Consider the following 20,828-nt stretch of genomic DNA (forward strand, 5'->3'; position numbering starts at 1 on the left):
TTTGAGAAATTTATATGTAACATTTTAATAATTAAAAATCCTTTTTAAAAATTCAAATCAATGTTTGCCATTGTTTCCTACACTTACATATCTAACACTTGAGAGGGATTTAAATAGGTTGCTTTGTTCCAGCTGTGTTTTACTTACTATTACCCATTGCTTTAAAATTTGGAACACAGAACTTTATTAACCCAAAAGTTCAAAATGAAGCAAAAACAATATATTTTACTCTCTATTTGTGGAGAAAAGTCTATTCTGACGTTCTTTTTGGCTTTATGTGATTCCCACTGTCTTTTTCCAAGCAGAAAATGCCAAGTTTTCAGGTTTCTTTAGAAATCCAACATTTTTTTGAGGCAAATTAGGCATCACATCTAATACAAGTAAAAAGCCTTTGATCCTTGGCATTATTAGAAAGTTGCTACTCTTTAGGGTGAGATGCCTAAGGTTGTCTAGGTCATTCTATTCAGCTGCATAAGCAATTCCTTTGATGGATGACTGGTTTTCTACAACACTAGCGTTATTTCAGCAGGAGAAGGTAGTGTTTGATGTTTTGCAATTCGTATTACATGTCCATAGAACATCTCCGGGCATTACCTTGGGAGGAGGGGTTAAGAGAAGGAGGAGCTGTGGCTGAAGACATTTAATAACAGAATGAATGGAAATTCAAAGATCCCTGTGCAGTCAGCCCTCAGCACCTGGCTGTACTCCCCTCTCCCCAGCTTTCTTTCCCATTAATTAAAAATATTGTAACAAAATTCTCATAAAATATATGTAATTTCATTTAATTTTAGTCACAAAACCACATCTTCAAAATGACGAGGATTTTGACAGCTTGCAAAGTAGTGAAGACCCTGAAGACTGGTTTCAGCTTTACCAATTTGACTGCACAACATCAATGGAAATTTTCAAGACCTGGCGTTAGGCTCCTTTCTGTCAAGGTAATATTCTCATATTCATTGCTTCTGATAGAATTGGATGGGATGTAGTTTAGTGTGAAGCAAATATCTGAATGTAGTTCTGAAATGTTAACTTATTAGTATTTACTTTACCATAGAACCTACTGATTTACCTGATGCTTATTTTTATCTGCTCTGAGTAAAAATACAGCAATTTTCACAAACTACAGAAGGAGGGTCACAATTCCGGTTAACATGTAAACTGTAAGTGTTCTGTTTAGAAAGCAAATATTTTAAAAGCTTTTAGGGCTCTGTGTGTGCCCAGACGCTACTGCTCACAGTTTGGGTTCAAATGTGGGGTTGCTTTTATTCATGAGCCACATGACGGTGTGTTAAGCCCCCGTCCTATATTGTCTCACTGTAAACTTTTATCTTTTCAAATGTCTTCTTTTTTCAGAAAATGTTTGAAAGGAAAATATCGGATACTTGCAGATCTTCATGTAGACAATGATTTTCCCTTTTTCCTCTTAGCCCTTCTTTAGAAGGCCACATTTACGAGTTTTAGTTTGCAGAGTAAGACAGACAATTAGCAGCTGATGATTCTGTTCCTCTGAGTGTATATATAACTGAGGAGCAGGTCCAGGAAGGGAGCATTAAGTGCTCTTCCTTGCCCCAGCCCCTGAATTATGAGAGTTCACTAGGCTTCTGTTCCTTTCTGTACCTTTGTGAAGACATTTATTGCCAGAGAAGTCTGAAGCTACTCCATGGGAACTTTGACAATGCGAATCACCTGTTGTGAATATGAAGCTGGAGTAATCTCAGTAGTTCTTTAGTAGTAAGAGCTATGAAAAGTGAAGTAGGAAAAAACCCCTAAGCAATTTCTCTCAGTGGATATAAAATTAGGTTGTAATAGTTTTAAGTATTCTGCTTGTACTTTATATGTCCACTGGGTTGACTAAAAGTCCTTTAAATGCTTCTACAGATTCTACTGCTTAGGTTGCTCCAGTCAGGATTCAATATGGTTGTAACTGAGTGACATCTGTAGGGCTTAGCAATGCCCATAGATTCTTATGGCCTCCACTGACAGGAATGGGGAAGGGACAGGAGTAAAAGGGAAGGAAAAGAGAGAGAGAGACAGAAAGAGATAGGAGGTGAGGAGTGAGAGATGGGAGGTAAGGGTGGGAGAAGGCAGACACACACACACACACACAGATAGAGTGAGAAAAGTAAGTTAAGATCTCAGGATAAAGTATTAAAAAGCTACATTTAAAATTAAGAAACCCAGGGACAACCATTTTTTAAAAATTTAGTTTAATTGTAACAAGAGAGCAGAAAGGACATATGTTCTAAAACAGCTGTTCTCAACCTGTGGGTCTCGACCCCTTTGGGGGTTGTACGACCCTTTCACAGGGGTCGCCTAAGACCATCAGAAAACACATATATAATTACATATTATTTTTGTGATTAATTACTATGCTTTAATTATGTTCAATTTGTAACAATGAAAATACTTCCTGCATATCAGATATTTACATGACGATTCATAACAGTAGCAAAATTACAGTTATGAAGTAGCAACGAAAATAATTTTATGGTTGGGGGTCACCACAACATGAGGAACTGTATTAAAGGGTCACGGCATTAGGAAGGTTGAGAACCACTGTTCTAAAACATCACCAAAGATACAGTGAGCAGCTATAAATTATGAGAGTATCTGGTTTCAGTTCAGTGTGAGTGATATGTCAAAGGTACTCATATATAACTTCAAAGAGAATAAATAGTAATGAAAACAATATTGCCTAGAGTTAGATTGTGGAAGATATGCTGCTCTCAGGTCAATAAACATTGGCCTGGATTAGTTGCCTTTCAATGTCTTTGAAGGTCACGCTCCCCTTGGTGACAGAGTGTGGGTTAGACAACAGCAGTGACACACTTGTACTTTTTTGTGGCCCTTCCTTGCATAATTGTTTGTGGCTAATATTTACATAGCATACCTGCCAATAGACAGCTCTATTTCATTATGGGAAGAGCAACAAATTTCAAGGTGCCCTTCATTTAAAAAGAATTTGATATGGCCCTGGCCAGTGTTGCTCAATGATTACAGCATCAGCCTGCTCACTGAATGGCTATGGGTTTGATTCCAGTCAAGGGCACGTACCTGGGTTGCAGATTTGATTCCTGGCCCCAGATAGGGCGTGTGCAGGAGGCAACCAATTGAAGTGTCTCTTTCACATCGATGTTTCTCTCTCTCCTCTCCCTCCCTCCCTGCCTTCCACACTAAAAATCAATGGGAAAAAAATATCCTTGGGTAAGATTAACAAAACAAACAAACAAAAAATAATTTGATATAAAAGGTATACATGATCAACCACTGTAAAAATATTATTCCATGAAGGTTTTAGAAACCATAATCTCTTTATATTAGTAGTGTAAGATGTTCGGTGCTCATTATTACATTCAGCCAATTGTAGTTGATCTGGATTCTAATCCCTCCTCTGCATTTATCAATGCTCTAAACTTGGTCAAGTCATATATTCTCTTCAAATCTAAATTTTGTCATCAGTGTGTGGAAATGATTCCTTAATCAAAGGATTGTGTGATCTTCACATATGAACAGTACTTAAAAAATATATAAAATACTTTAAAAGCAAAACTGGATACTTGAAAAAATAAATTCTGTCCTATGCCTTTCAGTAGGATTTAGTAGAGAGATAGATCAGAGTCTTTTCATGTTATTCATGGGCTACACATCCACAAATGACAAGATATATGATACAATTTCTCAAATACTTATAGTGGTAATTTTTTCACCTTCGCCTTATATTAAACCTATCTTTAGGAAGATATTGCTTATAATGAATTAGACTCAAAGATTATGAAGCAAATATTTTTTCCACTATGGTGAATTCATTTCCAAAAGGCAGGAAGTACAACCTAATATCTTATTTCATTCATTCATTAATTCATTAATTCATTATTTTACAAGTAAACATGAAACTTTTATCCTGATAGTATGCAGACAGAAAAATAAGTGGAAATAAATAGATAATGTAGATAGTCTCTGATTTCAAGAAACTTACAAATTTAAAATTCTGAGTTCACAAGCCTTGGAAAGTAGCCAAGAATTAATGATTTTGTTTTTACTTGCAAATGAATTTGGAAATTGAAGTGATTAAATTAGAAAGGTTAAGCTCCCTATGAATAGAAAAGGGTCCAATAAATACTGCTTCTTTCATTAATCCACTTATTTTTAAAAATTGTGACTTGTGTTACAATTAAGACAGGAACCTAACTGTCCAAGTATCCTTGTCTCTGGCACTTCAGATACAAATCAGTTGCAGGAATCATTGCTGTCTCTGAAAGGTTTTCATTTTGTAAGATATTATATTCTGATTCTAACGTAGAAGTATCTATTTAGCTCAGTCTTGAGGAGCTATTGTGATTTGATTAGAATTGGCAACTACAAAAACTCCTACAATTAGAACCATTTAGTTATATTGTAGTAGCTACAAAGACATTCACAGAAAATAGATTTTATTGTTATATTGGAGCCTCTGTACATAGAAGAGGTGGGATACCGATATGATTATCACACACTTTAAAAAATAACTGTATTATACTTTTACTAAAGATAGGTTTTAGGACTGGATTTCATCCAGGATAATCCAAATTATTGAAATAATAAATTAATGTTCCAATCCCAAGTGAGCTGTTGCAGAATTAGTTGGAATAGATGAGCGACTTTACAAATTTTTGTTGGACAATATTTCTTTAAATTGGAGGTGGCCCCTCTTTTGAACATTTTTATTTATGTACTCCACTTTTCATAGCCCTCTTTCTAAACTATACACTCACTTGTTTGTCATCAACAGATATTTTGAGCTTCTTGCCATGAAATCTTTGAGAAAAAAAAATAGCTGAGCAGAGCTTAGACTAGGGTAGGGGAGTGAAATAGCTAAGGTGCAACATGGAAGGAGGCTCTTGCTACCAGGACCAAGGATGCCTTTCTTCCATGTTGCACCCGAGGCACCTCACTCGCCTCACCCTAGTCCCAGTTCTGGGTCAGAAACTAAGGATTCGGGTGAGGGAAATGCCCAAAGAACTGGCACTAATCTTGGCCTCAAGCTTCCCTCTCTTGCTGATGATGCCTGGAGTTTCTATTTAACCATGCTTAGCCAGACTTACTGCTGGCTTAAAGGCTAATTTAGAACCCACTTCTGTGGAAATAGAGAACCTTCCTTTGCCCTCACCTCTTCTTTAGACGTTCTTAATAGTTCTGATTTGTGCTAAAGGTGGGAGTGTAGTAGAATGTTTCCAATATCTCTCAAGCAGTGATCATACCAGAGGTCACTTCAAGGTTGTAGGAGTTTTCTATGCAAGACTGAACGTGCTCCATGTGACCAGTATTCCTCAAGGTTTCTACAATGATGGAGGATTGAAGACAGCTACATGGACCACGGTCACACTTGGTGTTGGACTCTTCAGCCCTGGTGATCTCAAGTTTACACTTGATTTTCTTCATCTGCCCTAAGGAGTTCAATTCAAGAAAGTATTTTCAACTCCCCTCTATGCTTTTTTCTTTTAGTCCCAACTTAATAAGTGCTATATGATGGTCTTTAAAATTCCATAGAGAGCTTATTGGTTAATGTGAAGCTCTTACAAATGAATCATTAGGGTTGCTGTATCACTAAGAATTTTACTGAACAAGTTTTTTCTATGATGTGGAATTGAATAGAAGACTATTTTACTTTATTATTATAAAGTAAAAATTACCATATAGCATTGGAGATACCTCTAAGATTCAGAACATTGTACTACATAGCAGATGTTAATAAACCTACAATTTTTAAACATATTTTGTAATGGAATTTTTCTAAGTGCCATATTTTATTTATAATGAGAAGCATAATTGGAATAAAAATCACTTATAAATCTGACTCATTTGTTTATAAATGACCAGAACATAGAAGTATTAAAGGAAATCAGCTTCGTGATTTTTTTCCCCCAACACTGGCTGAAGTTTAACCAAAGGCAGATGACTGAATATTAACTTGGGATGTTGTAAGGCTTAATTGATTACTGCTGTTACAGTACTTTGAAATCCTGAAATGTTGACATTATAACTACAGCCAAGTCTCATTAAATATTCTAGAGAGCAAATTGTGCTGTAATTCTGAATTGTGAGTATCCATATTTTGATAGTGTAACTTAAAGAATAAAAAATAAGCTTTCATGTATCAATAGAGAACATTCCAAAGATTTTAGCTTTTTACCATATTACCTATGCAATAAGAAACTGAAATAAATTCTGGCTTTAAGCTTCCTTCTTGCAAATCTTGGATCAGATTTATTTGATTCTTAAGAGGATGAGTACTGACATGAACTACTAGCTCAGAATCATGAGGTAAGCCAGAAATCAAACATATTATATAGCTTTAGGCCTTGGTGAAAATGAAATAAACACATGGGGCTTCTACTTTTTCTGATATGCAAATAATTTACATGACAATCTGACAGTAATAGAGTCAGATTCCCAGAGTAGATCATTTTTATTTTCACTACTAGCTTAAGAGGATTACTATAGCTATAATGTTTTATATTCAGATCTTTTATGAAACTTACTGCTAAATTAGCCTGAGGCTTAGTCAGAGAAAGACAAGTGCTGTATGATTTCACTTACATGTGGGATCTAATGAAGAAAATGAACTAACAAGCAAAATAGAGATAGACTCAGATAGAAAGCAGGCTGACAGCTGTGGTTAGGGGGGTGGGTTGAAGGGAAGGTGGAGGGATTGAAAAAAAATGAAAGAAGAAAAAAAAACCTCATGGACACTGCAAACAGTGTGGTGATTGCAGAGGGTAAGGAGTGAGAAGGTGGGGAGAGGGGGTAGTAGAGGAGGGTGAAAGGGAGATAAATGGTGATAGACGATAGACTTGACTTTGGTAGTGAACACACAGTAAAATGCACAGAAGCTGTGCTGTGGAATTGTGCATCTGAAACCTGTATAACTTTGTTAACCAATGTCACCCCAATAAATTCAATAAAAAGAAAAATAAATAAATTAGCTCGAGAGGCTTTACTTCCAGAACATTTTACTTGTGAATTCTCACACCCGGGGGCAGACACAATGCTGTACTTCCCCGTTTCAGAGGTGTGTAAGCACTGCAGTTAGCACAAGGACACAGGGAAGTCTGTATTGTACAACTATACATGTAGCAAATCTGGTTAGAATTATAATTGGGCCTCAAACATCACATGGATCATTTTAATTTGGCATTTTTGTTACTGTGCTTATATATCTGAAGCCATAGTTGTTTAACTTAGCTTCAGACTGCTCTAAATCATTTCTCCTGTTGTAATTTTATTGCTTATTCAAAAGCTCATTTATATATTGCACTTTACCTTAATACAAAATAAATTATAGTTTTCCTCTCCTTTTATTGGCTGCATTTTGAGAACACATTGTTTAAATCAAAGAATCAGTAAGGATTCTTGTTTTATATGGCCATTAGTAATGCTTTAGGTAGGATATTTTAGGGCAATGCTGTTTAGAGTTGACATATTTCTTCCACTTCAACCAAAATATTGTCATATGTTTGGAACAGAATATGCTGTTTTTCAATTTGTTTCTTTCTCATATATTCCTGCAAGTTCCACGTATGCAAAAGTCTAACATGATAGGTGTTCACCATAAGCAATCTTAGACTGCAAGGAAAATATATTTTTGATTTGTATCCAGTGTTTTGAACTAAAAGATCCAAAGAAAACTGATTCAAAGTAAAGAATCAATATCCTCGAAGCTAGCTCAGAATGATGCTGGGATGTGGAATGATAAATGAACAAGTGGATGATTTTTAATAACAATACCGAATGCAAAGGACAAGCCTAAAACAATAATAAACACAGGCTGTTTCAAAAACATTTATAGGTTAAATTATACATTGTGTTTTAATGTTGACTAAGACTAAGCCCTCTAAATCAGCTAATCACAGCACCATGGGCACATTTTCAAAGCTTTTTAAAAAGGGATTTTGGTTGTGTGACTCCCATCAATAATTGTTGCATTTTTCTTATTATGGAAAATGCTTTGAAACATCTACCCTTTTAAACTTGATCTCAAAGAGAGTATCTATATAATAAAAGCCTAAGCAACCATTATGGCAGAATGACCAGAATGACTGGTCGCTATGATGTGCCCTGACCACCAGGGGGCAGACACTCAATGCAGGAGCTGTCCCTTGGAGGTCAGTGCGCTCCCACAGGGAGAGCGCTGCTCAGCCAGAAGCTGGGCTTTCAGATCCACAATATCTGTATGCTTCGGGCTAAAAGAAATCAAGCTATAAGTATAAACTAGTTTTAATGCATTTTCCTTGCTATCCATATTGATTATAAATCCCTGGGCTATTTTTTTGTGGGGTGTGGGTATGGCAAGGGCTTGTTTGTATGTTTTGCAATTTAATTATATGGATGGGAAAAAATGTAATTCTGAAGAGTTGTAGATGTTAATTGCAGATACAATTTAAACATTGGTTCAAGGTCAATCAAGAGATTTTTAGAAGGCATAGAGAAATATGTGTGTGTGTGATTTTCATTTGAGATACTTGCATGCTGACTTTGTGCTTCTTAGGCCCCCAAAAGTGAATGTCCACTCTTGAACATTGGCCAACTTGGGGGCACCTAAGGACCTTGGGCCTTGCCTGATGTTTAGGGGCTGTGTCAAAGTCACCTGAAGTCTGGGATAATTTTTTAAAAAAATATATTTTTATTGATTTCAGAGAGGAAGGGAGAGGGAGAGAGAGATAGAAACATCAATGATGAGAGAGAATCATTGATTGGCTGCCTCCTACAACCTCCCCCCTCCCCCCCCCCGGGGACCGAACTCACAATCCAAGGGCATATGCCCTTGACTGTAATGGAACCCAGGATCCTTCAGTCTGCAGGCTGATGCTCTATCCACGGAGCCCAACCAGCTAGGGCTGGGCTAATTCTCATGTTTTGGGGCTATACGAAGAAAGAAAGCACTTAGGTGTCCTGCAAGGCTCTGCATTAGAATCCCCATTAATAGCAGAACTTTATTTCTTGAGACTCTCAAAAGCTTTTGGATTCTTATTCTAAATTTGGATTCTTAGAACCACATGAGATTTAAAAGTTGTTATTTCCAAGAGATATTAGGAAAAGTTGCCAGAGAGAGAGACAGAGAGAGAGAGAGAGAGAGAGAGAGAGAGAGACTCCAATATCTTCATATTAGACTTAATATCTTTGGATTAGAAAGATTTGTAAGACTCACCATTCCTAGAAAAAATATTGAATAAGAAATTTATATTTCAGAAAATAGTTCAACCAAAAAATAAGACAAATGAATTAAGAATTTTAAATATGATTAAAAGTAAAAAATTATATCAAATATAAAATGAAAAATATTTAATAGCATCAGTATTAAAATAAATAATGGGGAAGGTAGGTATGGAAGAGAGTGTGTGTATCTTTTTCTTTCTGTTATAAATTTCCTTTCATTAAATTCATTATTTAATCATTTAGCAGTACTCTGCTAAATAGTTAGTAGATTATCTGACTAAAGTAATTTTACTAAAGTGCAAATAAAGCTTAATTATGATATAATGGCTTTATAAAAAGAAATTGCTGTATCCACTTACATCTCTACTTGGTGGAATATGCAAGAGAAAATACTACTGAAACAGGTGTTCTTTATTCTTTTACCTAGTCTCCAGGAAATAGATCATGTGGAATTAAATACAGCTATAAATTGCCCATCACTTCTTATTTTTGTGAGCAGAGCGTAAGGGGAATAGTCTAAATATGACTGGAGCAAAGCAGGAGTGTTATTTGCAAGCCAGTCTGTATCTCCCAGAGAAACAAAAGTAGAATTATGCACCATCTTTGCCACTTGATAGCCGTTCATTTATTCATTCATTCCTTCAACCAATTAGTATTTGCTAGGTATTTAATACTAGTAGGATTTTAGGGGTGATAATCACACCTTCCCCTCAACCTCTAAGTTTAGAATCTATTGAGAAATAAGACATAATATTCAAACAGATAGGGATCAGATCATCAGATTTATTATTGTTTAAGTTGTTTGGAAAACAGGGCTTTTAATATGTAAGGACATATTAAAAACAACAACAAAGAAAAAACCCAGAGTAGCCAGGTGGAAATAATGGTCCTGTAAGTATTCATATTTTAAAAGGAGAAAAGTTGTTCTCCATGTTTAGTGAGAGCAAACCAAAGTAAAATCCTTCTCAATTCTACCGAGATTAAACTCCCCTTAGAATCTGTTGCTTGCTTGTACTGCTCGGTAATGATTGGTTCACAGCAGCAAGCTATACTCAGATTTATTAATGAGCAAGGTAAGTAATACATGTCTATTCAATTAATTTTGGTGATTAAAAATATAATAGTTTTTAGTGTTCAAAATAACTTTTGATCCATTTTGAATTAGATTTAGACTTTTCATTTCAATTTGTTATGGCAAATAATATGAGAAATGTAAAATAATTTTTCTGCAAGATTCATTTGTATAAATTATTCTAAAACTAAGTTGAACAATACAGGGTTTTCTTCCTTTACTCCTATATTTTAGAATGAAACAGTTGGTTATGTATTTCAGACACCGCCTAACTCTTTCATGTGAAATAACTTGTAAAATGATATAAATAATCCTTTTTGTTTTGAATCACCATGATTATTTGTCTTAACTCTGCCCAATATGTATTTTAACACTAATATGTTTGTTTTATTGAATGCTAGTATGTTTAATATGCATATCCTGGTGTAACCATCCACTGGCCTTTGCCTTCTCACTCTTTTACCCCTCAATGACACATCTCTTTTTCAGCATTAAATGAGACTACATTTAAGATATTATAGAAAAGCACTGTTAGTTAAACATAATGAAAAGACAACTCAAAACAGCTACTTGGTTGTTTTTGAATTCATATTTCAAACAAACTAAAAAAAAATGAATGCATGAAAACACATATTAAAATGTTATTATCTTCAGATTGAAACTCAATGATTCTTTATCCAACAAAATTAAAAGATTGTCTACCCTGTGCCAAGCACTGATGTAGGGATAGGAGGCACACCAGTGAACAAAGCTGACCCTGTACTCTGCCCACATGAAATTCACTCTCTAGCGGGATAAGACAGATATTTTAAATAAGACACAAGGTAATATATTCAGAGGCAATGAGTGCTATGAGAAAAGAGTAGACTAGGGCATATTGTCATTTTGAAAAGGGGGGTCCAGGTAGTTCTCTCCAAGAAGATGGATGACATTTGAGCAGGAACTTGAAGGATTCTTTAAATTTTGGTCTTCAAATTCAAAATTTGATGTTTTTTTTCTTAAATTTTTTAATGTTATTACTTAAATCATGGATGGAAAAGAAAGTGTGATTTTTTAAAAAAATTAAAGAGTCATCTCCTGGGGGAGTGATGAAACTTTTTGTGTCTTTGTACATCCAGGTGCTTCAGTGTTGTTCTTGAGGTTTCCTCTCTTTTGTCACCATGGGCATATCTAGCCCTTTTACTACATGGGTGGACTGGGGACATTTATCCATGTATTTCCAGAGCTTAACATAGTACTTGGCACATGTGACTTGAATGTCCAAACTGTCTTGTTGGAATATTTAATTAAGCACTCATATTTTGTAGAATCATATTTATATAACTTTTTGGTTATTTCTCCTGACATTCTACACATGTATATATTCTTCTTTATCAAAGTTTCATTTGAATTTTCAACATTTAAAGTACCACAGTGCTCTAGCAGTAGGCACTTATATTATAACTTAATATTATGGTCTAATTCCTAGGCTACGGACCTTTTTGTACTAGGACTGAGGCTACTAAAATACCTTAACTAGGTGATTTCTTTTGGATTTGTTGGAATGAAATAGCATTTGGGGAACTCTTAGCCAACAGAGGGGATTCCAAATAATAGCTCTTTGTTCAGAGTTCCTCATAGGTAAGTCAGTTGGCACTCATCATTTTAAACTCATTGAAGGACAATAGAGTTAAGTGGAATATAAAGGGTACTGTGGGCAATACACAGAAGCCTTGTAACAATATAGTGTGCAGTTGGAAAGAAGATTGGAAGGTCTATAAAAGCTGCCAGAAAGAACAAAAAATATAATTAAAGGAGCAAAAAGTCCTATTGAGCACAATCTCAGGGACTATTCCAGGCAACAGTAAATGTCTCCTCAAATATATCTTTAAAAGGTGGAAAGCCAAGTGGAAAACTAGTCCCATGGAGAAAGGAAGGAAAATACCAAATTAAATTATAGGAACAGGAAACAGGAGTTGGATTTGCTTATGTTAATTTTCATCTTTCTTTAAAATAATTAGATGGTGACTAACAGATCAGACAATTTGAAATTCTTAGATGAGAAAAGGATAAAATAGAAGAAAAGTATTAATGAAGTAATATTTTTAGGCAGGTATGGCTCAGAATAGGACGGATAAACTGGTATATAGAAAACAGCTGGAATTTACACATTTTGTGAACTGAGAACAGTTATCTTAGGTTCTATCAAAGTTATTATTTAAGAAAAGGTTTTCCTTTTTCCTTCCATTTTATAAAAGCATGTAGGCTATCCATTACTTCCCTGAGAAGATAATACTTTCAGTAGGAAATATTTTTGGACAGTGAAATTTCATCACTTGGACCAAAGCACTTTACCTGGTGAAACTGTCAGAATTACATGGGGATTTTTCCCATTAAACATATCCTGTTGAGAGCCATCACCATAGACATTTGAGGAGCTTATAATAGTCTTTGGAAATATACTAAGCATTACACTCTTACTTTCTAAAATTATCAACCTCTGTCTTGAATTATAAATAAACAAATAATAGTTGAAACATTAAAATATGAAATAAGGATATTAGATTAGTAGAAGTGATGTGCAAAGGTGATTTCTTGGATTCGGGAGCAGAGTTCAGAACTCGTGCATTAAGCTGATCTCCGCCAGCCAAGTCTTATCGTCACTTATATTACATTAATTATTGTGGTTTTCTTTGTGCTAATTCCAAAAGCTTTTTTAGTTTAGTGGCTGAGAAGATAAACCACAACTATCTATATATATAAAAGCCTAAGCAACCAAATGACCGGTTGGCCAGTCGCTCTGACGCGCACTGACCACCAGGGGGCAGATGCTCAATGCAGGAGCTGCCCCCTGGTGGTCAGTGTGCTCCCACAGCCAACCTCCTGCGGTCCATCCCCCCGGTTGGCCAGCCCCAATTGGCCCTGATCGGGACTGGGCGAGACGGCCCTAATCGGCCCAGATTGCGGGTGAGGCCGTGGGACCTGTGCATGAATTTGTGCGCTGGGCCTCTTGTTGAAAAATAAAGTGTCAAGCTTGAAATGTCAAACACTGGCTTCCAGGCTATAGATAAAACAAAACTCAACTTCAAAGGTAATTTGATATACTAAGGAAAGGGGAAATTTTTTTTTATGAACTCTATCCATGTACATACATCCACACACTCACATGCACAAAAAAAATGTATAAAATGTGTGGCACAGCACTTTTCCAATCTCTCTCAGAAATATAAACTTGAAATTCATGCATTGTACCTCAGACTAAATATATATATACTGACATGCTGAAAGAAGTATCTTATACATATCAACTGTAATAAAAACTACTAAAATAGTCTTGTGTGTATATAAGTTAGCTAGAGGCCTGATGCACAAAATTTGTGCAACGGGCGCGGCCCTGAAGCCGCTGTGGCTTGCCTCAGCCCTTGTAGCTGCAGCTTCATCCAGAAGGACATCCAGAAGGTCGTTTGGCTGTCCGGTCTAATTAGCATATCATGCTTTTATAATTATAGATGTGTATGCACACACACACATACACACACAATATTTAGGTCCTTGATGTATTGGTTTAAAGACACACACTACTTTACATTGAGGAGCAATCATTCTAATGTTGAGACTTATGTACTTTGCACATAAAAAAGGCATCGTATTTCTACAGGGAAGGTCACTATAGAAAAATAATGCTATTTTTTCTTTTTAACACTTGAAAAGCTGAGTGCATGTTATAAAGCTAGATGATCTTAGAAACAGAAATCTAGAAATAATTTATTGAGTTCCTGCTGCATACCATGGTGTGTGTGTGTGTGTGTGGTGGGAGTGGAGGTTGGTAGCAGGATACAAAAGGATTAGACACTATGGGTCCAGTCCAAAGAATGTGACGGAAGAAAAGCAGAGAATGTTTTTATCTTTAATGATCACATTTAATCGTTGCAGAGAGAACAATAGTACAATAATCTCCCTTATTTCAACTATTTCAACTCATGGCCGGACTTGTTTCATCTATAACCCTGCTTATTCTCCCAATCCCTTTTGAAGCAAATATCGGATCTCATATTATTTTGTCCTTAATCATTTCAGTACTTCAGTGTATATCTGTAAAACAACAAGGAGTCTTAAAAAAATAACCATAATATCATCTTGAATCTTAAAAAAAACATACTGAATATTATTATGCAAATTTTCTCAATTATTAGAGTTTTTTCTTAAATAGTTTATTTCTTTAACCATGTTCCAATTATTGTGTGCCATAGAGGTTTTTACAGAGTCTAGATTTTGCACCCGAAGGTGTGGTTAAAACATTTTTCTTTCTCCTGAACTTTATGGACATTGAGAGTTAAGTTTAAATTGTTTCAACAATAGAATTTAAAATATGTATGAGGAGTGGATAAAGCCTGCTTCTTTGATAAGTTTCTCTAATGGTCCCTCTTCTAAGCCAATAATTTTATAGAAGCTGTTTCAAAGATTAGTATGGTGAAGCAATCAAATTCAGAATGCCTTATAACTTAAAGAAAGAATCAGACATGGATATAATTAACTCCACTAAAAAGCAAAAGACATGTAATTTTAGATGTTCCATAGTGCTTGCTTTTGTATCAGTATTAACAGAGCATAAAGTTTCAGCTTCTTTATGACCATAAAGCTGGCGGAGGAGGCAGCCCTTGGGACAGTGCCATCAAACGCAAGAACTCCTTGGAACACAATTTGGTAGATAACCTTAAAGATTCCTTCCAGCTCTAAACCTCAGAATGATGATGAGCTGTGTGGTACAATTTACAATGTTGATGCGAACCCATGAACTTTCCTTCCAGCAGTACTTGAGCAAAGCTAGGGAATATTAAGGGGGAAAGGATAAACACATAGCATTTCAGCTCAGTGGAAGTACTTTTGGATTGACAAGAACTCTACAAGTAGACTTAGAATAGACAATGTATTGACACGCTTCAGTTCCTCTTTGAAGCAAAACAAAATAAAACAGCTGCCAGTGACAAGGGCCATGCCTTTGAAGAAAAGTGACAAGTAACAGTAGAGTGACTCTGAATCTAGGTAGTAAGTTTTCATCAAATATACTGTGCATTTATTTAATCGGTTTTTGTATTGTACCTTTGGGATTTTTTCAACTAGCGGCGCTTTACATTGTGTAGTCTGCTAAGAATCATGAATCTGTCTCTGTAGGCACAGACGGCACACATTGTCCTGGAAGATGGAACTAAGATGAAGGGTTATTCCTTTGGCCATCCATCCTCTGTTGCTGGTGAAGTGGTCTTTAATACCGGCCTGGGAGGGTGAGTAATGCTTCCACTCCAAGTCTGTATTCTTTCTCTGTATGGAGGAATAACTGGATGATCTTACTCATGGGGGAAGTCGAAACCACTGCATCAGAGTAAGACCTCATATTGCCCTGATGGTGCGCTGTGCCTGTACGCAGCCTACTGCTGCCACCCCTGACAAGAGGCAGCGACACAAACTCCTCTTTGCTGTTGTAAATGAAACAGAACTTGGACACTGGTGTTTCCCCGGGGTAGAAAAAAGAACAAAATTATTTCCAGAAACATAGGGTGCAAGGACAGAGTTTCTGTGAGATTACTCAGTGGCTTCTGCCATGCGGGGTGTGGATCTGATGAAAACTGGATCAGGGCAAAGGGTGGGAAGCACACTCTAGTGCCATTCTATTCGCGAAGTTGAGAATCAACCTTGCACATCTAATATGAACTACCCTAAGGAGCTAACAGAGTCCTTGGGTTTTTATACAGTTTTGCACGCCAATAAGAAAGGCAACATAACAGATACATTTATTGTTTTGAAGTATTCAATGGGAGAGCAGATGCGTAGAGCTGATATTTTCAAAATTTATCAACTGAGACCCAACTTAGCTGTTAAGATCTGCTAAGAGATGTACTGCAACAAGGATGTGAGTTGCTACAGAAATCCTATAGCTGTTCTTACGTAGCCAGCACATGTTTGTTCACCTGAGAGCCATGAGACTAAAGTTCTGGTCTCAGTCCTAATGATAACTGATTATGTGATATTGGGAAAATCACTTAACCTTTCTGAATCCTAGTTCCCACATATAAACAGTGAGGGGGCTGCACTATACAGTCATTTACAGCTGGGAATTAAAAAAAAGTATGAGTCTTTAAACATGACTAGATGGTTTCAGGAAGTTTTCATTAGAGATTCAAAAGACCAAGCTATAAAATATTTGATGAATTCTTTAGTGAAATTCAAGTTAGCCTTATAAAGACAAGGAGACACTGGGTTAAGTGATATTGGAGATATTGATTGGCCAAACCTCGATGATATAATTAATGTACATTTTCTCTAACCCCTTGGCTCTCTGTTTGAAATGAAGAATATTAGATGGTTTTTAAAATAGTTCCACTGGTGAGAACATTAAATTACAGTGTATAAAACCTGCTTGAAAAGTTTTCCTTCACCAGGCAATTATTTAAGCTTTTCGACAGCACTAATTACTAGCCGTGTTAATATACCTGCCAACAAACAACTGTTTAATATAGATCAGAATGATGGAGGGCACTGGAGTTTTCTTCTGTGTGATAGATTATGGGTAATAAATCTTGTCACATCACAGAAGTCAAACAGGACCTGATGGATTAATTTGCTTCCAACACTGCAGTTCTCTAGGACAAGCTGTATTTATTCGTTTACTGGAAAGTATTGTAAGCACATGCTCAAAGAAAACGGACAGTTCTTTTACAGAAAGAAAAAAGAAGGGAAGTCAAATTAAATTAATTAAGGATTTCTTTTTATGGAGAATAAGGTATCCGTTAATAAGCTTAGTCCACAAACCCTATTTGTCACTGAGAAATGCTGCTGTCATTCATTGTGTGGCTCACTCGGTGAGGTGGTTGATAATTAAGGGAATTATTTTGTTTTTCATCTTCAAGAGATGCATTTATATTGTATGTAAGCCTTGGCTAAAAAATGATCAGTTCCCAACAAGTGAGAGGCATCTGAGAAATGAGCTGATGGCGGTGTGGATAAGTATTGCAGCACTTTAGTCACGTTAGGGGATGCTGAGGGGGAAGACTAAGAATTCTGTCCACAGAGGTAGTTCAGGGAGGAGTTAGTCTGGATGGGTGTTGAAGAATTCACGTTGACTACTGCCCAAGCTGAACTTTATTGGTTTCACGGTTGTCGATTCAGTCCCCCTCAGATCCTAAATTCACTTTCAGTAGTAATCTACAAGAAAGACTTGGTTTAACTCTTTCTGCAGAAAGTGAAATGTAAGAGGGCACAAAAAACTTATTGCAATGCATTTCAATGCGTGGAGTAGCTACTTTAGGTAGCTCCTGGCCTTTATGGGGGTAAGATTGCTCAAATATTCTTATATTTTTCCTTCCCAGAACTTTAAAAGAAAGCCCCTTTGCATTCCTCCCTAACTCCACAGCAGCACTTTAAAATAGTTATTTGGATATTTTAATTCAGAAGTCAGAAATGCTTCGGGTCAATATTTGTGGGATTGATTTTTTCTTCTAAGTTGATAATAATTCTCAAACATATACCTTTTTCTTAAACTAAGCTATTTTGAAAATCAACCATGTTAAATATATATTTCATAGAAATTAACTCTGTGTTTTAAGTGTTCAATAAATGTTCATAAACATATGCACCCATGCAACCACCACTGATATACTCAGTGTACTCTTCAGTATCTTATAAAGTATTTTAAAAAACCCTTTTACTTTTTCACAGTTAATAATTTGATGAAACTGGTAGCCTTCGACAGTAAATACCAGTTCGGGCTCACTATGTCTGGTAGAATAAATAAATTTTCAGGATATCTGCACACTTTAAAGCAGTATGTTTTAAAGTTAAAATTAAGACCCTATAGAAATTTTTTTAAGGACTTAAAAATTTAAGAAATTGAGGGAATGGAAATTATATGAGCATAGGCCTGAGGACTTAAGAGTCAGTTTTTATTTTCCTTTCAGTCATATCATGAAATAAATTTCCACATTCTATCATAACATTTCCTTAGGTTTGCTAAAGTCTAGAGATAGGTTTGGAGGATTTTGAGTTCGTGTTCTGTAATTTTGAAGGGTTCGGTAATTAAGGTATTGTGGTTCTATACATATTTTTTTGTTGGTAATTTCTTGGCATCTTTACCCAGGTACCCGGAAGCTATTACTGATCCTGCCTATAAGGGACAGATTCTGACCATGGTCAATCCTATTATTGGGAATGGCGGAGCCCCTGACACTACTGCACTGGATGAAATGGGACTTAGCAAATATTTGGAGTCTGATGGAATTAAGGTAGTACCAGTGACGACTGTTAAAAAGTCACAAGTTTAGGTTACTTTAAGACACTAGGGTAAAGTTTCTTCCTCAATACATAGTATAGACTGTTAAATGTATGTTCTCCCCCTCATCCTAGATACATGAGAATAATCTTTAACATGATAATACTTTGAGTTTTATTTCCCAGGGCACTTGGGATTTGTTCTTTAATGCCTTGCATGCAACTTGATTTCATTTGGGGAAATATTGTTATAAGTCCAAATAATAGTAATGCTACAAGAATTGGTGATGAATCACCTTTTAATTGATAAGTCTGTATTAATTATTTGCCTCTTTATCTTATTCTCTTTAGAAGATAAATAAAGGATAGTTTATATGCTAGTCTGAAAGTAAACACATTAAAATTTCCTATTCATGATAAATTTTGATCATATCTTAGGAATGTGGACCATACAAACAACTCAAAAATTTACTTTAGCTCCAGTTCTCACAATTTTACCCCAAATTCTCATTCACCTTTAAGTATAGATTTAAAAATATTTTATCTTTCATGTCCATTAAATAAGTAATTACTTATTAGATTGTTATAAATGCCATTGAGGAAAAATATAAGGTGCCAAGAAGGGAGATCGAGCTTAGTCTCAGGATTTGGCAAACACAGGTAAAACTGTTCCCTCAAATGATATATAATTAAGGTAACAATTATATATTTTAAGAGCAAAGTATTGATCATCTTTTTTTCTTCATCTCCAAAAATTTAAGCCTCATATCAATGGATGTAATAAAGCTTAAAAAAAATAGCAAACTGACTCTTAAGATATGTCACAGGAGTTGGATAATATTTTGTGATCACCCCTTTTAAATGACCGCTTGTCTTTCTAGGTTTCAGGTTTGCTGGTGCTGGATTATAGCAATGACTACAACCACTGGTCGGCTACCAAGAGTCTAGGGCAATGGCTCCAGGAAGAAAAGGTGAGAAATATGATAGGGCATCCAACATCACCTAAGGATGATTGGTGGGGTCTGTGGTAAGTTGGGGCCGTGTATCTAATTTAAAAGGGACAAACAGATGAGGCAGATCATGCAGTTTGGAATCTTTTTATTTTATTTCAGAAGCAATTTCTTTCTCTTACTACACAGGCTGAGCTGTCTGAACTCATTTTCTTCTAAACATGTAGGACTAGATATTTTCATCTTATCCACTAGGTGGCAGTCATACATGCTTGGTTCCATTTCTAATCCTGGAAAGGGGTTTGAGAACATTTTAGAATTTTCTGTTCTCTCAAGCAACCTCTCCCTTCCCTTTTATCCAGGACCCAGATCTGCAACTTTTGTCATGGGTGATAGTACCAGCTCTGTCATTAACTAGCTGTGTGGCTTTGTACAAGTCATATTATCACACCATACTAGTTTTATGTTTAATTCTTAATGAGTATAAACAGGTTGTCATTGATTCTCTTTGGGCTTACACATTATGACTCTATAGACTTAAATATAATCTCATTTGAAGTTACAAATAAAAATTTTATAAACCCTATCTTATATTTCCTTATTTTAACTATTTTCTTCTAATCAACTAAAAGGATTGTCCTGATTTGAAGATCAGACAAAGTTAATGGGCCTGCTGTATATTTAGCTTCATATTCAATGTTGCTATAGCTGCTTTTTGTTGACTTGCTGCTGGCCCTGTGATTGACAGAATATTATTCTACTAAGCTCCATCTCTCCAATAAACGTCTACCTATTGGAGCTAAATGTTGCCTCTGTCTGACAAATACAAAAATCTCCATTCTGGCTTCCTTGTTCTCATTCCTTCTAAATATTAGGAGAGATAAGAAGGTGATATCATCTCCCAGGTCATTACTATATTCTTCTCAACCATCTGAATTCACTTCCAGAGCTCATCTTTGTAATGGTCATTCAGAAGACCCCCACCTCAACCTCCACCCAACCTTTAATGTTTCTTTGTGCTATTTAGGGCATCTGGTATTATAGCTGCTCTGGGTGAGAACTTGTAACTTAAATATAAGCTCTCATCCATGGCTTGTTAGTTTGTTGTATAAATGTGCTTTGACTCTTCTTCTGTGATCACAGACATGTGGAATAATGGAAGTATAAGATAAAAACCAATTTATCTCTTTGAGGTACAAGTGAGAAAAGCAAACATCACTAAGATAATTGGTGGGGAAAAAGACATTACAACTGGTTTTCCTGATTCCTGACTCATTGCTCCTTCATTATACCACATCTGTCTTTATCCAGCTTAGTTAAAGAAAATAAAACAAATGGTGATGTTGCCTGATTTATTGAATAGATGGGCAAAT

At 35.8% G+C, this 20,828-nt stretch overlaps 1 protein-coding gene across 4 annotated transcripts in view; it reads left to right on the forward strand.

The window, feature by feature from the left end:
* Positions 1 to 20,828, forward strand: part of CPS1 (carbamoyl-phosphate synthase 1) — a 155,561-nt gene that overhangs the window by 43,603 nt on the left and 91,130 nt on the right. For all 4 annotated transcript variants that reach the window (XM_070422051.1, XM_070422049.1, XM_070422050.1 and 1 more), the window contains exons 2-5: positions 792 to 938; positions 15,416 to 15,525; positions 18,375 to 18,519; positions 19,387 to 19,476. In XM_070422051.1, coding sequence (XP_070278152.1) covers positions 813 to 938; positions 15,416 to 15,525; positions 18,375 to 18,519; positions 19,387 to 19,476 — 471 coding nt within the window. In that variant the 5' untranslated portion in view covers positions 792 to 812. The remainder of the gene's footprint in view (positions 1 to 791; positions 939 to 15,415; positions 15,526 to 18,374; positions 18,520 to 19,386; positions 19,477 to 20,828) is intronic.

The sequence above is a fragment of the Myotis yumanensis genome, unplaced genomic scaffold (assembly GCF_028538775.1).
Source record: "Myotis yumanensis isolate MYYU_CA2020_CCGP unplaced genomic scaffold, mMyoYum1.0.hap1 SCAF_8, whole genome shotgun sequence".
In the NCBI taxonomy this organism is placed as follows: domain Eukaryota; kingdom Metazoa; phylum Chordata; class Mammalia; order Chiroptera; family Vespertilionidae; genus Myotis; species Myotis yumanensis.